At 44.5% G+C, this 18243-nt stretch overlaps 1 protein-coding gene across 4 annotated transcripts in view; it reads left to right on the forward strand.

Moving 5' to 3' along the window:
- Positions 1 to 9807: 9807 nt before the first annotated feature.
- Positions 9808 to 18243, forward strand: part of RANBP9 (RAN binding protein 9) — a 315855-nt gene continuing 307419 nt past the window's right edge. For 2 of the 4 annotated variants that reach the window (XM_078687988.1, XM_078687990.1), the window contains exon 1: positions 9808 to 11499. In XM_078687988.1, the coding sequence (XP_078544114.1) occupies positions 11127 to 11499 (373 nt within the window). In that variant the 5' untranslated portion in view covers positions 9808 to 11126. The remainder of the gene's footprint in view (positions 11500 to 18243) is intronic. The other 2 variants (XM_078687989.1, XM_078687991.1) reach the window with 2 other exon arrangements.

Raw genomic sequence — 18243 nt, forward strand, 5'->3', positions numbered from 1 at the left:
ACACCTGACTGCATTCACCTGACTGATTTAAGGCGTGTCGTGGCTCCTCCTCTTCACTAGTCCGCTTCCAGTTAAAGGGCCAGTCATCGTCCTCTTCGGCATCCTAGCTGTATCGTTCTTCGGGCACTGTCCAGACCTGTGGTGGGGAAGGCTGTAAAGACAGGAGGGGGGGTCACAAGGTGAATACCCACACGAGGTGGCAGCGTTCGTCGGGGAAACCTGTGTCATGCCTCCCCCGTTACACCCAGTTTCCTGTTGTCCCAGATATCACTGCTTTATTGACAATGATACCTGCTTCGGCTGCCTGGTTTTCGGTCATTGACCATAAGAATGATTTGTTTAGCATTCCCATTGCTGAGGAAAGTAGGGATACTTTTGGTTTCTCTTTGGGAGACCGCAGTTTCCGATTCAAGCGTGCACCTCAAGGCTATTGTAAAAGTCCCTCCATTTATAGTCAGGCTTTGAAAACTCAGCTCAATGCTTTCACTTTGCCTCCAGGTACCACCCTTATTCAGTACGTAGATGATCTGTTGGTTGCTGCTGATTCTGAAGACATTTGTAAACAAGTTACTGTTTCACTGTTGCATCATTTGTCTGACCTTCATCATAAGGTTTCGCCCTCTAAATTACCATATTGTCGCCAAGAGGTTACCTACTTAGGTCATCTCTTGTCGAAGGAGGGACGGCGATTGACCCCAGAAAGAATCCAAGCAATTGCACAAATGTCTGTACCATGCACACAGAGAGAGGTGCGTGCCTTTTTTTGGGCATTACCTCTTACTGTAGACAATGGATTCCGAATTTTTCTTTGTTAGCGGAACCTTTGTTGGCACTTACCCTTAAAGATACACCTCAACCTCTCCCTTGGACAGAGGAATGCCAGAAAAGTTTTACTGATTTGCGTATTTCCTTGTGTTCTGCTCCTGTGTTGGGTACTCCGGATTACAGCAAACCTTTCACACTTTATGTGCACGAGAGAGAAGATTGCGCGTTGTCAGTTTTGACACAACAATTTGGTGACAAGCAACGCCCAATGTGCTTATTTTTCGGCTACGTAAGACCCTGTAGCTAAAGCATTACCTAGTTGTCTGAAAGCTACAGCAGCAGCAGCAGTTTCTATTCGCCAATCTGCTGGATTGGTGCTAGACAATACGCTTATTGTCATGGTGCCACATGCAGTGGATACACTTCTAAACAGGACAAAAACTCAGCATCTTACGAGCGCCCGTTTATCGGGGTATGAGCTGACACTCTTGGCTAGTCACGTGCTCATCAAGCGATGTAATAACCTAAATCCAGCTACATTGTTACCGATCCCAGTAGAGAAAGACATTCAAGAGCAACGCGATTGTTTTCTCCGTACAGAGGAGGAGACAAAAGGTAGGATTGATTTAAAAGATACGCTGCTCCTGGACCCGGATGGGATCCTATGGCTGGATGGTTCGTGTTTTAAGCTCCCCAATGGTGAAACGACTGCAGTTACCACTTTGTATACAATTGTGGAGACAGCACGCATTAGGCAGAATTCAGCCCAAGCAGCTGAATTTATAGCTCTGACTAGAGCTTGTGTATTGGCTAAAGGGAAGCGAGTGAATGTGTTCACCGACAGCCAATATGCATTTGGGGTGGCCCACAGTTTTGGCCGCCTTTGGAGGGAAAGAGGATTCTTTACCTCACATGATACTAAAATACAGCATGGTCAGTTAGTGAATGACCTTTTGGAATCACTTGCTTTACCCACTCAGATAGCAATTGTGAAGTGTAATGCGCATAAGAGGATCACTGATGATGTGAGTGAAGGAAACGCTTTTGCGGATCAGATAGCGAAAGAGACAGCGAGAGATGTGATGAGTCATATGTATGTTGCTGGACCTGCTAGATGGGTCAGTCAAGGAGGAATGTGTGAGGACACAATAGAAAGTGTGAAAATGATTCAGGAAGAGGCTACAGAAAAAGAATTGAGTAAGTGGAGAGATGGTACGGGAATGTTGGATGCGACGGGTGTTGGATAGAATTGTCGGAACACCAACGTTGGCTGTTACCAGACGCCTATGTACTTCCAGTAGTAAGTATGGCGCATGGTCCAGCCCACATCAGTGCGAAAGGAATATGCAAGCTTTTGGCTCCGGTTTGGCAGAATGCAGGGATCCCTAAATGTGCAGACAATCTTGTTAAACATTGCATTGTTTGTTTGATGCACAACCCAGGAAGAGGGACACCAACCCCAGCAGGCCATTTTGCTCCCCCAACGTATCCTTTTGAGGTATTGCAGATAGACTACATTCATATGGAGAGATGCAATAACCTAAAGTATGTCCTTGTGGTGGTGTGTGCTTTTTCTAGATGGATAGAGGCCTACCACCTAAAGGATAATACTGCCTTGTCTACAGCCAAGGTCCTTCTAAAAGAATACTTCCCGAGGTTTGGTTTACCTCGAATTGTCTGGAGTGACAATGGAAGTGGATTCATGGGTCAAATCATGCAGAAAGTATGTGCAGGGCTTGGTATTAAGCAGAAATTCCATGCGGCAAACCACCCTCAGTCAGCAGGTTTGGTAGAGTGCTATAATGGCACTCTCAAGCTTAAACTTAGGAAGATACAAGCCAGCACAGGTCTTACCTGGCCCGATGCTTTACCTGTAGCCCTCTTGTCAACTAGAACAACTGTTCATTCTCGTGTGGGACTTAGCCCATATGAGATCGTGTTCGGAGGCCCGGCTAATGTCTGGGGTGTCCCAAGACCCAAGAAGTACTCTGACATAGAATACCCAATGTTAATTGACTATTTGCATGACCTCACCACTAAATTGCGTGTTCTCCATCAGCAGGTACAAGACACCTTGCCGCAGGCTTCCTCGGATCCTGGGCACACCCGCCAACCTGGCGACTGGGTGTGTCTGAAAAACTTCCAAAGGAAGAGGAATTTGGAGCCTCGCTGGCGGGAGCCGAGACAGGTCCTGCTAACGACACGTACAGCCGTGAAAGTTGTTAGGAAAAAGAACTGGATCCATGGTGTGCACTGCAAAAACGTGCCTTTGCCTTTGCCTTTCGATCAGTGGGTCCGCGAAGGTATAGGTGATTGTGAAGGAGAGAGGGTTCCCCGGTTTGTACCTTTTGGTGATTCACACCTAGAATGGACTCAGTCTGAGAAAGAGGACGATGACATTTTGCAAAAAGCTGTACCATCGCATCTCAGAATAGATACAACTGATCCAGAGACACTTTTTCGAGACCAAACTGTGCCAGATAAGGACAGATATAATTTGAGGCTTAGAGTGGCAAAAGACATTTGAAACATTTTCTTTTTTTTAAATTGCATTTGAAAAATCTGAATTATATATGTGATACTGGACTCATCCTATTTTAGGTTGCAGGGTCGTGGTAGGAGACTTGGGTTGTGACCTGAGTAGTGGCAATAGGTCTGCAGGACTTGCAGTGTCATAGGACGGCTAATAACCACAACTGAGTGAGATAGGAAGATTGCCACGAGCAACACTTTAGGGGATGACTTCCGGTGAATCAGAAATTGATAAAAGAACCAAAATGAAGAAGAAATATTGTAAATTATTATTTAATATATGTGGTGTAGTACTATGTGTTTTAACTTTGCTATGTGTTTTATTAGCTGGTGGGTTGGGTTATTCACACTTTACAGCCAACATCTGTACCTGTATCTACCTCCCAGCCCATACCTTTTCGCACTACTGCTTCCCCACACCAATTTCATACGCTACCAGAGCATGAGCAAATTAGGAGAATGGAGTATTTCAACAATTCCTTCATTCAATTGTTACACCAGCATCAATTGGTGATCAATACCACCGATTGCTGGGTATGTGGACTTTTACCCCATAATACAGATAAAGGAATGCCATATTTAGTTCTACCCTTCTCCCTAAAAGTATCTGCTTGGGCTTACACCTCTATGTTTGCCAATGCCTATGAGAACCAACCTCGACATCCTGTTGGTCCGTATAGGGATGGAATTGACGTTAGTCATGACGCACTAATAAAAGGAATAGTGGCTATGTCAAAACATTATAAGAAATTTAATGAATTCCCCACTGACGAACGAAAAGCATACATTGACTGGAATGTGACACATTACGTCACTAGTCTTACAGACAGAGCCAAAAGGAAGAGATCCCCACCTATATATAGTGTACCCCACCAAGGTCACCTATGTCTCCAAGCAAATGGTCAAAGTCCTAAGGCTCAATTGGGAAAGAGCACTTGTAACATTACATATATCTATACATCCCGAACGTCTCCACCACTGGTAGCGTCTCAAGGAACATATTTTGTTTGCCATGACAGAGCCTATACATGGCTACCAGCCGATTTCTCAGGAACTTGTTATATGGCTTTTCTCCTCCCTCCAACATATACAGCTCCTTCGGGACATCACAAGACAAGGTACGGTAGAGGGGTTATTGCTTTGGAAGACACAGTAGGACAAGAAAGAGGCTACTTCCTTAAAGGATTCCTCCCATTTTGGGGCCCTATGGCCAATAGTAGAAATATCAGGCATCTCATTCGAGTAGTTGAAGCAACAATAAATGAAACTGTCGGAGCACTGGGTAATATCACTGCTGAGCTTCCGGCGGATCGCCTTATGACATTACAAAACAGAATGGTGTTAGACATGATTCTTGCAGATCGTGGTGGAGTCTGTAAATTTATCAGATCCAGTTGTTGCATTTACATACCTGACAACGCCCTTACAGTATACCAGGCCATCTCTAAATTACACCACATTGCTGAGTCCATCCACCAGGACGAAGGAAATTGGTCTCTGATGGGATGGTTTTGGGGACTACTGTCCACATTGGGATGGAAGGTGTTGACTTTTGTTGGAGTAGTTTTGGCCATCATCTTTTCGTGTTGCCTTTGTTTGCAATGTGGCCCCGCAATCTGTGGTCTTTGTGCTACTATGTGTGTCCCAAGACCCATGTCACAGAAAATGGAGAACATGAAGATGATGTTGCAGCAACAGCTTGACGACCTCATGACCATCGACATTGATTCAGATTAGCGTGATTCTTTGTGTATTGCCTGCGTAATGGCAAAAGGAGGGTCTGAGGTTCTTTAATTTCGACTCCATCTTACATTCGCCGCCATTTTGTGTTGCCTTTACACAGGCTGCTCGATGAACGAAGTGTCTCTGCCCTTTGGACTGCAGCGTGTTGAAAAAACCCCTCCGTCCTTGTTTTGAAACCAATCTCAGACACCAGCCGGCCTAACTAATCCTTGTCTGGACTACCTAATCCCTGTATCAACTATCTGTTAGCCTTTAGTATTCTTCTCTCGCCATATCTTATCTTTTGGCCTTCGCTATTCTCTCCCTGTGTTTTCCTATTTCACAACCTTTCTTTTGAAGCATACAGACATGTCCTGCCATTGCAACACTGAACCATGGGTACCAGTATTGATTACCTTTGGGGGCTGGATAACACACAACATGTAAGCAGAGAGCATTCTGGTTGCACAACACCTTGTTTTCAAACTCTTCTGATTGGCTAAAACTTTGTGCATTGGGTGTGTGTTTGTACAGATGTATTTTGGCTATAAAAGCTTGTGAGCCACGGAGTAAAGTGGCAGTCTCCTGAGGAACCTACTTGGTGTACTTCTTGAACAACTGTGCTTAGCTGCAGCTAATAAACTTGGTTTTCTACACCAACAGAGTATTCCGTGTCTCTGTGCAACAAGGCAGGTGAACTCGAAGATTTCAGGCGTGCCCTGCGCCGCCATACCCAAAGGCCCAGTTCTTCAAGACAGGTACAGCCCTCTTACGATAAGATCTTTGTGGGACAGAGTGGGTGTGATCACATCTTCACAATTGAAGCCACTGCCAAGAAGTTCCTGCAGAAAGCAGTACAAGTAGTGCCAAATGTGTATTTTGTGTGTGGGAAAAATGTGTATGTACGATTGTCACTGAATTGGTACGGGTCATGTTATGTGGCTGTTGTGTTTCCCAAGATATACCAAGTTGAAAATTTGGGACCTTTGGATAGGATGTCACCCCATAGAGAGAAGCGTGGTATAAGTACAGGAGATATTGTTGGAGATGTATTTGGAGCAATGATACACAGTTTGGGAGTGGTTCTGAATGACATAAAGATTAGAAGGTTATCAACTATTGTGGATACGTTGTCAGCGAAAACAGCTCAGTCTTTGTTGCTTATAGATGGGGATATGGTGTCGATAAGAGCTATGGTGATGCTAAATCTTCTTGGTTTAGATGTGTTGTTAGCAAAAGAAGGTGGAGTCTGTAAAATGCTGAGGGTTCGAATGTGTTGCACTTATATCACAGATCATTGCAAGGATCTGAGGATCTAGATAAGAAACATTACTGAGATACACCATGGGGTACATGATCTGACAACAGAAGGAGTTTCGGATAAAGTCGGTAAATGATTTGAAAAGATTTGAAGTTGATTCGCAAGCATTGGGAAAGGATTTCTCGGTCACATCTTGAAGCTAGTGATAATGTTCGTAATCTGTGTGATCTTGGTGATTGGAGCGATAAGAGCTTATAAGTGACATAAATCAAGGCAGGTTGAGAATCCTCTTAGGCAATGTGAGAGAAAAAGGAAGAGACTGCAGGACAGTCACTTTGGGAATCTCAAGAACTTAGAAAAGTTTCGACAGGAAAGACTGGCTACAACTTCTGTTTAGGTCGGTTATTTCTACAGGGAGATGCAATTGATGATAATGACACTAGTCATCAGAGGGGGTACTGATACAGCATGATGGTGCTCTTTAATTTGTAGGTGTGCATTACAATTAAGAGTAGTTTGCACCTACACATATAATCCATTGTCATGTTAACATTTGATTAGAACATGTAATGTAATAACGTGTAAAGTGAAGTAATAGAGATATTTCTATACAACATGGAGAAATTAACATTGTAATCTTGACTTACATGATGAAGCTTTAATGTTGTGATTTTACAAGTAACTAATGAGAAACAGGTTCATTGTTATGTAATGCATTGATTTAAATGTTCACAGCAATAATGCTCATGTATACGTGTGATTAATTAAGTTGCATGTTGATTCTTATGTTAGCCGAATTTGTAGGCCTCATGTGCATTTTCCCTGGCTCTCTAGACTCACGTTTCTGTTGCAGGTGAAAGAATTTGTCTTTGTTAAATAGAATAACGCTTTTGTTTTAAGAGTTAGACGTAGGGAGGAGAGGATACATTTGAACAAGCGATGCTGATAATGTTGAATGTGTTCTTTCTCACTGGAGAAGGCCTGGGAATCAAGGTCATTTAGCCAGTGCTGGGAACATTTCAACCGCCAGTTACCTACGAGGAGGTGTCTAGCTGGATGGGACGATCACGTGATGTGATGATGGGTGTGTCCTATGAGTTAGTGTTGGGGTTAAGGACAGTGTCCTGGAACGTCTGGGGAGATCTGCAGAGAGGAAGGAGCTTCTTAGAACAAGCTCTGTAGCCTTGTGCTACCTGACCCATTCAACATGAGTGTACTTCTTAGAAAGTTGTTACGCGTTGACACCTTTTTCCTGAACTTGCCTGGGTAATGCTATGTAGGGATGTCACGTTGGGGGTAGTGTAGGGACAAATGCGTTTTACTTATGAACCACCAATGAAGAAGACTCTCGATGTAGGCGCAGTTATATTCTGCATCCTGATTCTACAACTGGTCGTCCTTTGTATGCTTCACAGACTCAACTTTACCCGTAGATTTGGATTTATATTAGTTCCAATGTATTTTTACACCCTCGTCTTTAGGAGCCTGTATGTCCAGTTGTTCTTGGCTTTGTAATAAACTAACTAAACTTTCAATCGGGAGTCGGTGATTCTTCAGAGTAATAGTTCATTGAAATTGTGGTATAAGATTGGCAAATGGTTTTTCTCCCATCTACACTTTTAAGAAGGAACCAACTATTCATCGACCAGGGGCATGTGGGGAGCGGGAAGCCCGTAATCCTGGCGTTCAACCCGCCACCCAACAACAGCGGCTGTCCCGGCCCGCTCTGAAGCGGAGCCCGGGCTCCCCATGCCCCTGGGGGCCAGAGCAGCGCCGGAGGCTCCTCTCCACACCAGGGATTTATGGTTCTCCCGGACCTGCAGGATCACCATGCAGCCCCCGCCGAGAAAGGTGAGCCCTGGCCGCGCTCCCCAGCCGCCCCACGTCTGCAGCAGCCCCTGCAATTCTCTGCCAGCAGAGAGGGCCCACGCAGAGCGGCCCTCGGGGCACACACACCCCTCCGCAAAACAAGGCAGCGGGCCGTGAAAACACCAGATGCAGGCAGCAGCCCTGCAGTCACATTCGAATGAAAGAAACTACGCCATGGACTCTCCTGGACTTCTTTACTTTTTCTTTTGTCCTGGCAGCCATTTTGCTGCTGCTTTCGGACGCTTTTCTCTGGACCCTGACCCGCCATCTTGCCCATTCCCTCGTCCTTTAACCCTTTTCCCTCGTTTCCTCCTTGACGATCCTCAAATGTTTCTTCCCTTTTCTGATTTGCCTTTTCTCCATACCCGTGTATCCCTCCCACCCTCCCTTGGTGCTGTGACTGCATCCTCCCTCCGACCCCACTTAATGGAACTCTGCTTTTCTGTATATAGAGATAACTCTAATCACTAGTATATGCAGTAGACCTTTGTACTCTCTACCATTCCCATGTGACTCTTAGAGTATATCAATTCGTATCCCTTCCCTATGTATATAGAGATAACTGTAATCACTAGTATATGCAGTAGACCTTTGTACTCTCTTCCATTCCTATGTGACTCTTAGAGTATATCCATTTGTATTGCTTCCTTGAGTGACTTTACTATTTGTATATTTGCAATTTTTCTTTGTTTGTATCTCTTCCTTGTGTGACTTTACATCTTGTACATTTGCAATGTTTTCTGTTTGTATCTTTTATGTAACGCATGTAATCCTTAGTCCTTATGTTTTGCCACTGGTTCTTATGTAAAGCGATTTGACACCTTCGGGTAAAGTTAGCGCTATATAAAATCGCATGAAATAAAAAAAAATATTTAAAAAACAGTTTAGCATTTTTTTCAACCCACTCAAAGCAGGTAGTAAATTACAAAACTAAAGCGAACCTTATTTACAATAACTTGCAAACTATCATAAGAGGTGAAACAATCTCCTAAACTCGTCTGTGCCACACTTTGCGCCAAGGTTTAAATAACACCCTAAGAAAAAAACCAGACTTGTTTTCTTTCTAGCAAAAAAAAGTTTTTTTTAAACTGCATTTATGCAGTTTACTTGTCAGGTGTTGTTGTTTTTCAATTCGCTCAGAGACCTTTGTATTACATACGCCTTAAAAATTGCCAAAAATGAATAAAATACTCGAGGCAACAGCTGCAAAAAAACAAGACAGTCGGCTTCGGGCTCCTTTTATGGACTGAACGGGGAGGAGCATGTAGCGAATGTCCGAAGGTGTAACTTGTAGTTTTAGGAGTTCACTTCCTATTATGTTTGGAATTGTTTTTCTTTTTTTATTAAATATTGCTGCCAAAATGACTAGTTTGAAAAACACGAAATACGATTTAATGAGCTTGCAGCTCGAGTGGTCAAATGGTGTTTAAATATTCCACCCAACGTCAGCATCGAAAAAAAATTAAACAGGTAACATTTAACAGAGATCTAAGCTTATTTTTAGTAGTAAAGTATGCTTTTCCATGGTGACCCTGTGCTGCCCTGACAATAAGGATATGAATCTGGATTGGTCTGACTGGTCTGCCGTGTGGTTGGTCGTTTTTAGAAAGGGGAGGTACTGTAATGGCATGAAAAAAAACATACAAAGAAAGTAAAGTAGATGAAAAACTAGCTTGGTGGAAAGCATACAAATGCGTTTCAGTTGAGCCCAGTTGGGGGATGGCGAATCATGAGGAAATGATGTGAAGGGTGGGGGTAAAAACAGAGCATAGGCAGTGTGGGGAGGGAGATTGTACAACAACAACACCGGATCCAGCCAGGAGGAGGAGAAATAGAGAGACTCAGAGGAGGAAAAACAAGAGCCGGGCCCAGGGAGCAGCTGAGCAGCCTCGGGTTCGCCTTTCTCAGCTGCCCGTCACAGGGCAGCCACTGACAGGGACAGCCGCCGTCCGTATCAGAGGGAGATTTGGGGGACCCAGTCACAGACCCAGGGGACCAGGGCTAAAAAGGCCGTCGGACTCAGACACTGTCAGGCTCGGAGGGAGGCCGAGCCAGAGGCTGGGGCCAGGACAGGCAGGGGGCACCGTGATACAGGCTGTGCTAGCCGGGGCATTAGTGACTGGGTGCTGGGGCACTTTGCGTTAGTTGGGGATACTGCTGTTTTTGTGTGATGTACGTGTTCTGTTAAATGATTCTGTTGTGTGGGTTGAGTGAGATGGTCCTGCTTTGTGTAGCGTGTTTATGACCCAGAAATATCGATGCCTATTATATTGTGCTAAATACACTGCTGTCTGCCTGTGCTCCATACACTACCTTTTGCTTGACATGATTGATCTAGAAATACGTGATTGTACGTTGGGGGGGACACTACTAACTGTGTGCCTGAGGCGTTTGTGCCAGTTTGCCACGGGTGTGTGCTGTTAAACACTGCCATTGTCTGACCTGAATGATTTCGAAATACTGCTGTGCCAGCTGACTGTATGTCGGAGACACTACCTGTGTGCCTGGAGCGTTGCTGCCTGTTTGCTAGGACTGTGTGCTAAATATAGTGCCTGCTCCCTGGGTTGCAGCTGTGCCGCACACCGGTGCCTGTTTTGGGTGACTGTCTGCTGTGAAGACATCACTCATTGTATGTTGTGATAGCTAACAGACACGGCTGCCTGCGTGGTGACTCTGGTACGGGAAGTGGGGGAGCAGCCTGCGCGCTGGAGTCACTCTGCCAGAGGCAGTAGTTGTTTGTGCCTGTGCTGGAGAGGCTGCTGCTACCTGCGCCGCCGCCTGCCTGCGCCGCTGAGGGGCCGGCGGGTCTGCGCTGTGCGAGGCCGGCAGAGGCGGTAGAGGCCGCAGTGCAGCACACTCGCGGCGCCTGAGCCGGGATCAGCGTCCGCCTCCTCTCGGCACAACAGCCAGCCAGGGCCCTGCTCTCCTCACGCAGCCGCGGCGCTCGCGTGAAACCCCTGCCCGGGCCCAGCGCAGCATGTCCGGGTCTCAGCCCCCGCAGCCGCCGGCAGCGGGCACCGTCTCCTCGTCGTCCTCTTCCTCGTCGCTGCTCTCGTCCCCCAGCTCGGCCGCCCCGCTGCTGCTGCACCCCCCTCCACCCCCGCCTCCGCCGCCTCCCCCGGCCCTGGGCCCAGAGCCCCCCGCCCCGACAGCCCCCGGGCCCCCGCTGCCCACACACCCGCACGGAGACTCGGCCCTGAACCAGCAGGAGAAGGAGCTGCAGCGCAGGCTCCGGCGCCTCTACCCGGCCGTGGATGAACAGGAGACGCCGCTGCCCCGAGCCTGGAGCCCCAAGGACAAGTTCAGCTACATCGGCCTCTCGCAGAACAACCTACGGGTGCACTATAGAGGTACAGAGAAGGGGGGGGGGGACATCCCTATACTCCTCACCCCTTCCCCACTGGGCACAGGCCGCATACACCCCACTGTCACACTGGGCCCCGGACAGAAACAACAGCCCCAAGCAGCCCTTCCTACGACTAGCACAGGCCCACTCTCCACCCTGTGGCCTAGCAGAGGGCCCCAGAATAGCACATATTTCACATGCAGGTCCACGAAAGAGGTCCAGTCAAAACACCCTAAAATCATAATCTTCCTAGCATAAGACTCAAGGAGAGGCCTTGCCAAAACACCCTAAAATCAAGCTCAGCCTCCCCAGTAGACGCTGCCCCAGCATACACCATTCAAGCTTTGGTGACCCACTCAGAAACCATGATAAAAATATATTAATCATCCAATTACCTGACAACACTCTAAGATGCCCCTGCTTCTACAGCGTGATTCACATAATGGTTTTGCCCCCAAACTCTCGATATCACACACCTTTTTATTATACATAAGAAGTCCTGATACACTATCACTCACTTATTCATAATACAGCTACAAACAAGAAGGGCCCTTCAGCAATTTATTAAAATGTCCCACTTTTTCCACAAGAGCCATAGGTGGGCCTGGCAAGGCAACAACCTAAAACCAGCCCTGATACCGGATGTACTGTAGAGGGCATGCCAAATCGATCAAAAGTATGAATTTGATAAAGATTCTCAGAGGGGTGCCAGGCACACCCTATATACAAGCTAAATTATAAGTCCTGTTAAAACACCCTTTCCTCCTGTGCAGTATTCTCTAGGTAGGCATTGTTAAATCACTTTTAAATGACTTTTCCTTTAGTACCATTGCAAGGAGTGGCTCTGCCACAACACCCGAAAATAATTGAATTTTTGACTTCTTAACCACTGGTGAGGCCTTACTAAAGCAACTTAAAATGATGTCCTTAATCAAGATATACAGGAGGGACCATGCGCTTGCATCCTAAATTAAATCACTTTATTCAGAAACCACACAATAATCTGCTTCAAAGCACTCTAAGATCACCTGACACTTTATAAGGATTCACAAGGATGGGTCCTGCCACAGCACCCTACAATCAATCTCCTTTCTTATTCAGGATCATTATAGAGGAACTAGCATGGTGTTTGGGCGGGTGAGGGGGGCGTTGGGTTTCATTGTTATTCCACTTTAAAATCCTTATCATAATTTTATCTTTGTAAAAACCCTCTGTGATTCGTGCTTGCTTTAAAGGGAACTGTGCTTATTTTGTGGAAGGGCGTTTCACAGACCATGTTATTGTCGAAGTAGACCATCAGGTTCCTGTATGTTGACTCAACACGGATGGGTGAAGGTGATGAAGTAATTTTTTGTTCTGATCCCGGGAAAGTTGGGGTTACAAGTAAGGGGTGGGAGGAAAAACCCGGGCGGTGTTAATCTGAATTATGTTGTGCATTCATGTAACTGGGTCACATTGAAAAGAGTATCCACAATTTAGAGGCTGTGATATTAATAGGTAGGCCAGGCTTGGGTTAAAAAAAAAAAAATCGTGTCGTCTGTAAATGTGTAGTTTCACGCTGAGGTGGCACATAGAAGACTTTTATACCAAGTTGAATAGAGCTACAGTATTTGCAAGGTGCCTGTGCTGAAACGACTAGGGGCCGTCCATGGGCGGCATCTTGCAGATAATTCGAGCCGTGGCACGACATAGCAGGCTGGAGAGCTGACTCTCAATGCGGAAGTGGACCTGCTCAGCCAATTTTGGGTGGAGAGCAAAATCAACAATTTAGTTTCAGAGCTGTTAGACACTCCTGGAGTGGGGAGGTGGCGAAGTCCATCCAGTTCAGAGACAAAACAAACATGGCCTGCAAATTATCCTAATAACCTGTTGCATAAAAAGGTATTACATTGAGTCGAGTTGTTGATGTAGTGATGACTCGTCCATAAAACACCTTCTGCCACGATTTTGTGGCTTCGCAGCGCTATAAATAACACGTTTACTTTTCTAACCAACGCGAGTACTATTTTTACAGTTTACAAGATGATAAACAGTTGATGGAATATATTTTGTGACATGTAGGCTACTCGCAAAACTCGGAAGTAAGTGCATTCGCCCATTAAGCAATCGGTTTACCAGGTTCTTGAAAACATTTGCTTCTGGTAACTGCCAAAGTTGTTTTAATTGCGTTGATGCAAGAAAATGTATACGTGGTTGGTTGGGTATCCTTGTAGCAGACACATAACAAAAAATAAACGTGTTATGCTTCACAATATACTGCTGTAACGGAAGGGGTGAACATTAATTTGGATTAAAGTAAATAGTTTAGAAGTGAGCTTTAACAGACCCTTCCTTTCTCCTCTATCTCGTAATTGGAAGGTACCTCGGTGCTGTAGGCGCCTCCTCTTAACGTTATTTTTGATCGTGCGCATTAAAAACCAGCCACTCTTGTAATGTGTAACCCGGTAAGAATGGTCACATGCATCCACAAGAGGACTGGCAGAGTTCTAGGGAACATTTCGCAAGCTGAGCAGCGAGGGAGGCATCTGGGGGGCAAATTTGAGTGTTTTCATCTGGTTTTCCATAAGCAGCTGTTCTGGGGAACGCCTCAGTCAGAGAGGTGATGCCAAGCTGCTACTTTCATGTGTCCAAACAATACGTAAATAGATTACCCTTCTTCACATGTGGCTTTTATAGATGATGCACTGTGGAAAGTTCCTTTCCTTTAAGTTGGGCTTATGTTTGATTGGATAGGTTTGAGGGAGAACATTCCTTTTAAGATTTTCTTACTTTTTTGCCGAAGTGTTAATTGTCACACTTTGAATTAAAAACGCCCACACAGGTAGGGAACCCTAGTACCTGCGAAATTACTATAAAAACAGGCCCTGTTTAATTTTAGAAATCCTGCGAGTAACAAATGGCAGTGACCACTGGAGAAACATCCATTGACTGGTAGGGTTTCAAGTGCTCGACGGACCTGGTAGCGGTTTTCTGTCGTCACCATGTAGGTTTCTTGTAGGTGGTAATCTGCCTCTAAGGCAGCTCCGACTCTAGTGACTCGATTGCCCTTTCCAGGTTGGGCACTTTCAAGCACGAGTAGCTTTGAGTGGGTTTACTCCGAAAAGTTAATCACTAAATTGTTCGAAAGTTTACAGAAAACAGGTTAAAGATAACTGGACAAAAGGTCACCTGCTCCTATTCTACCTGAAGGCCTCCCCTTTCATGCGGCCTAGCCACATACCTTTTAAAAAATTTACCGGATCTTCACCAATGTATTTTGAAAAGATAACAAGACCAAGTCACTCAATGAGAATTCAGTCTTATGACCTTCAGGTTAAGGTAGATTTCTACAGGTTATGTTTTAACCCACTGCAGGATGACATCATTTTAGCAGAGTGTATTGTATTGTCACATGTAGATAGTGCTTCATAACTGTTCTCACACAGTTAGGGAGCCAGAAATTATAGGACCAGTTGCACTCTCCCAGAGTCATCAGCCACACACAGAAAGCAACTGTAATATCTATAATGAGTGAATCGATCCTTTCATTGAACCTCTTGGTTATCCAAAGATATTTGATTAGACTCCTCACTCACTTAATTGTGACATGCTTCATCATCTGCACCTATCTACACCCTGGTAGGATGGTACCACCAGGGCAAACTCAACTAAAGATGGAATGGGAGTTCTTAGATAAATCAAAACTAGATAAGCAGGGATCCAGGTTAAAGTATAAGACTAAAAATATCTACAGGTATACCCCTCAATTTTTTTATTTTCACAGGGTACCTGTAAGATGATTAAAAAGGTATTTGGAGGGTTTTGTTGAAAGCAATTGTTCAACTAAGCCTACCGTGTTTTTGCCAACATGTTTCGGCCCCTGCTTAGAGCCATTTCAGGTCTGGTGCCTTAGTCATTCCATTTTCCCCACCTTGCTCTAAAAGCAAGATACGAATGGACCACCATAACTCACAAGACTGCCTTTTGATAAGGACCATGTAGATCATGTGAGGTTTCCCTATAGGGAGCTATGTCCACGATACACCCTCAACATCTCCAAACCTTTTTTGGTCTCATGGGAAATTCCCAGGAACGGAAGACAGAGACAGGTGAGAGCCTTAGGCCTGATTCTGTTTTGTTTACCTCTAGCGTGTTCAATGTCATACCTTTTCTGATGGCTGTTGTGATCTACGTTGACATTCATAGCCTTCATGTTATCATTGGACTCCTTTTTACAAAAGTAACTTTTCTTCTTGATATTCGACTGTATTGCGTCATAAAAAGTAATTTGAGATAGCTAAAGGTCCTATTGGAAGGTCAATGGTTTCAGTGGATATGTGTCATCACATCACATAACATGTTGACCAAAGACGCCAAACAAACCTAACCAGTCTTCCCTTTGATTATCTTCATTAATGTTAACACTTTTTGATCTATATTCCAGCTATTGGGAAGGGCCCACCATTACTCTGTTTATTACACCAGTTGGAGTGTGTCCCAGTATATTTTATGAGAAATTCGGAGCATTTCCTTCTTTCATCCAAAGCTTTGTAAAAGACATTGAAAACATGACATAGAAATTTAGAATATTTTCAGTAGAAGTTAAGTTGCAGGTCAATTAATTTTTTGTTTTTGTTTTGTAAAGCAGTGCATGCCACTTTTATGCTGCTCAGAGCACTTTGTAGAAGCGGTAGAATGATGATTGCATCTTACATTGCAGAGTCTGGATACAGCTGCAATTCTTACAAGCGACAGGTGTCGGTGTGCCGATTTGGAATTTCGATTGGGCCTTTCTAACTGGGAATATAATGGACAGTCATTGGCTCTGAAGCCTTAAAAGTTTGGATTCATTTTTTGACATCCGATGACTAGAGTAAGATGGTGAACAAAGACACTTTTTGGATAATTTTTATGTTTTCACATTATTTCAGAACTTTACCAAGTTCTCCTTAAGCCTCGAAGCAAAAGGAATTCACTTTCCTAATGTTAGTTCTAGAATATTGGGAGAAATTGAAAGCTTGCCCACAGTAGTTCAGAAGCCTTATTCTGAGTCCACCCCTGAAATGTTTTTGGATAAAATCAAAACATCTGCCACATATTTTGATACACGATGCAAATGTTGTAAATAAAACGTCCCATCACAATCCTGCAGGCAATAGAGTAGAAATTCCTTTGTGGAAGGATATGTTACTAAATAGCTTGCAAGTAAGCCAGCTAATTGCATACAGGTTAATGGAGGCCTGTTCTAGTGCTCTGATGGTTGATACAGCTGGAAGACTTGATAGATCTATCTGGGGGTGAGTGTCAAGGGTTTTATGGATTATGCAGAGAGTCTTGAATAAAGATCTTGTTTCCCCACTGGGAGCCAGAGGAGCGACATGAGGACATGCGTCACATAGTTTGCGCTAGTCTATAACAATTCCAACCTATTTATCAATCTGGGGCATTTATAAATCGTGCTGACCCAGGAAATACCAGAGCAGGTATCTACAAAAATAACACTGTAACAAACTAAACTGAACAGCAAATTAGCCTTTCTTTTATCATTTTCAGAATTGAAGAATATTTGATTTGGCACAAAGACTAGATGAACACTACTATATATATTGGCAGAGCAAGATCGAGACGGAACATCCTCCCTTCTGTTGATTGCAGAAGCAAGGAATCCGTAAAAAGCACTTACACGCAGATCACAAAGTTTGTGTTGTCAGAGCAGTAGACTTTTCTTTATATCAAGTATATTGTCTTTAAAGCTGCATAATTGTAAACCAGTGCAGACGTTCAGATGATGGATTTGATCATGTGTTTGTGCCTTGATTATGACTAGGGCAGCTGCAGAGCAGATGAACGAAAAATGATCATGCGGTAATCCCTCGTACAGGGAACTGCCAGCATCCAACTTGGATCTGGTCAGGGTGCTTGTTGTAGCAATGTGGCCGTTCTTAGGGCGAGCAAGATACGTTTTGCAGCAGGATTCTGACCAAATAAAAGGATGATACTGAGGGATTAAAAAAAACCCTTTTTCAAAAATGTAATCATAAATACTTTGTTTTATGCAGCATTGACCGTAAAATGTCCTCTTTCAATTCCGCTACATCGTTTCTAATCCGACAATTAAGGTTATCATAGTTCACACCTTAATACATTACGGATTGAGTTGCTAACCTTATCACTCATCTTCACGTTCAAAATGTTCTAGCCAAGCTCCTCCTATTTTCTTGTGTTTATTGGGTCAACTCTGTGCTAGATGCATATTTTTTTCCATGACTGCACGTCTGTCCATGCCCCGACACCACACTGCCAATGAGTGTTTCTGTGTATAGAACCAGTATTTTGGAATGTCATCCTTTGCAATACGACATCCCATTCGAAACCTGCATGTCTGGCGCTTTCCCATTCCTCCATTATGCTCAGAATAGCACTCTTTGGGGTCTGCTCCATTAGCCCTGGCGGCACCATTTACCGCATATTTCCAATTTCCTCAGTATCTGGATATTTCGTGGCATGACCAAATCTGATGTAAAAAGATGCTGATCATGTCTCCTTATTTAGGACAGATGTGGAAAGGACTTTTTACCCATCTTTTGTAGACAACGGGGTATAAAATAATATCTGTGTGGCCCATTGGGGCAGCCAAAGGTGTGCCGAGATTGCCATTTCTCGCGAGTCCATTTTAGCTTCTGTCCACTCTTTGTCCTGAAGCACCCCAACCTCCTCCAAACACCCCCACCCCATTCGCTGTTTCAGTAGTCTAAGGGAGTCTGGTGTG

Source organism: Lissotriton helveticus, chromosome 4_1, assembly GCF_964261635.1.
Source record: "Lissotriton helveticus chromosome 4_1, aLisHel1.1, whole genome shotgun sequence".
Taxonomy (NCBI): Eukaryota; Metazoa; Chordata; class Amphibia; order Caudata; family Salamandridae; genus Lissotriton; species Lissotriton helveticus.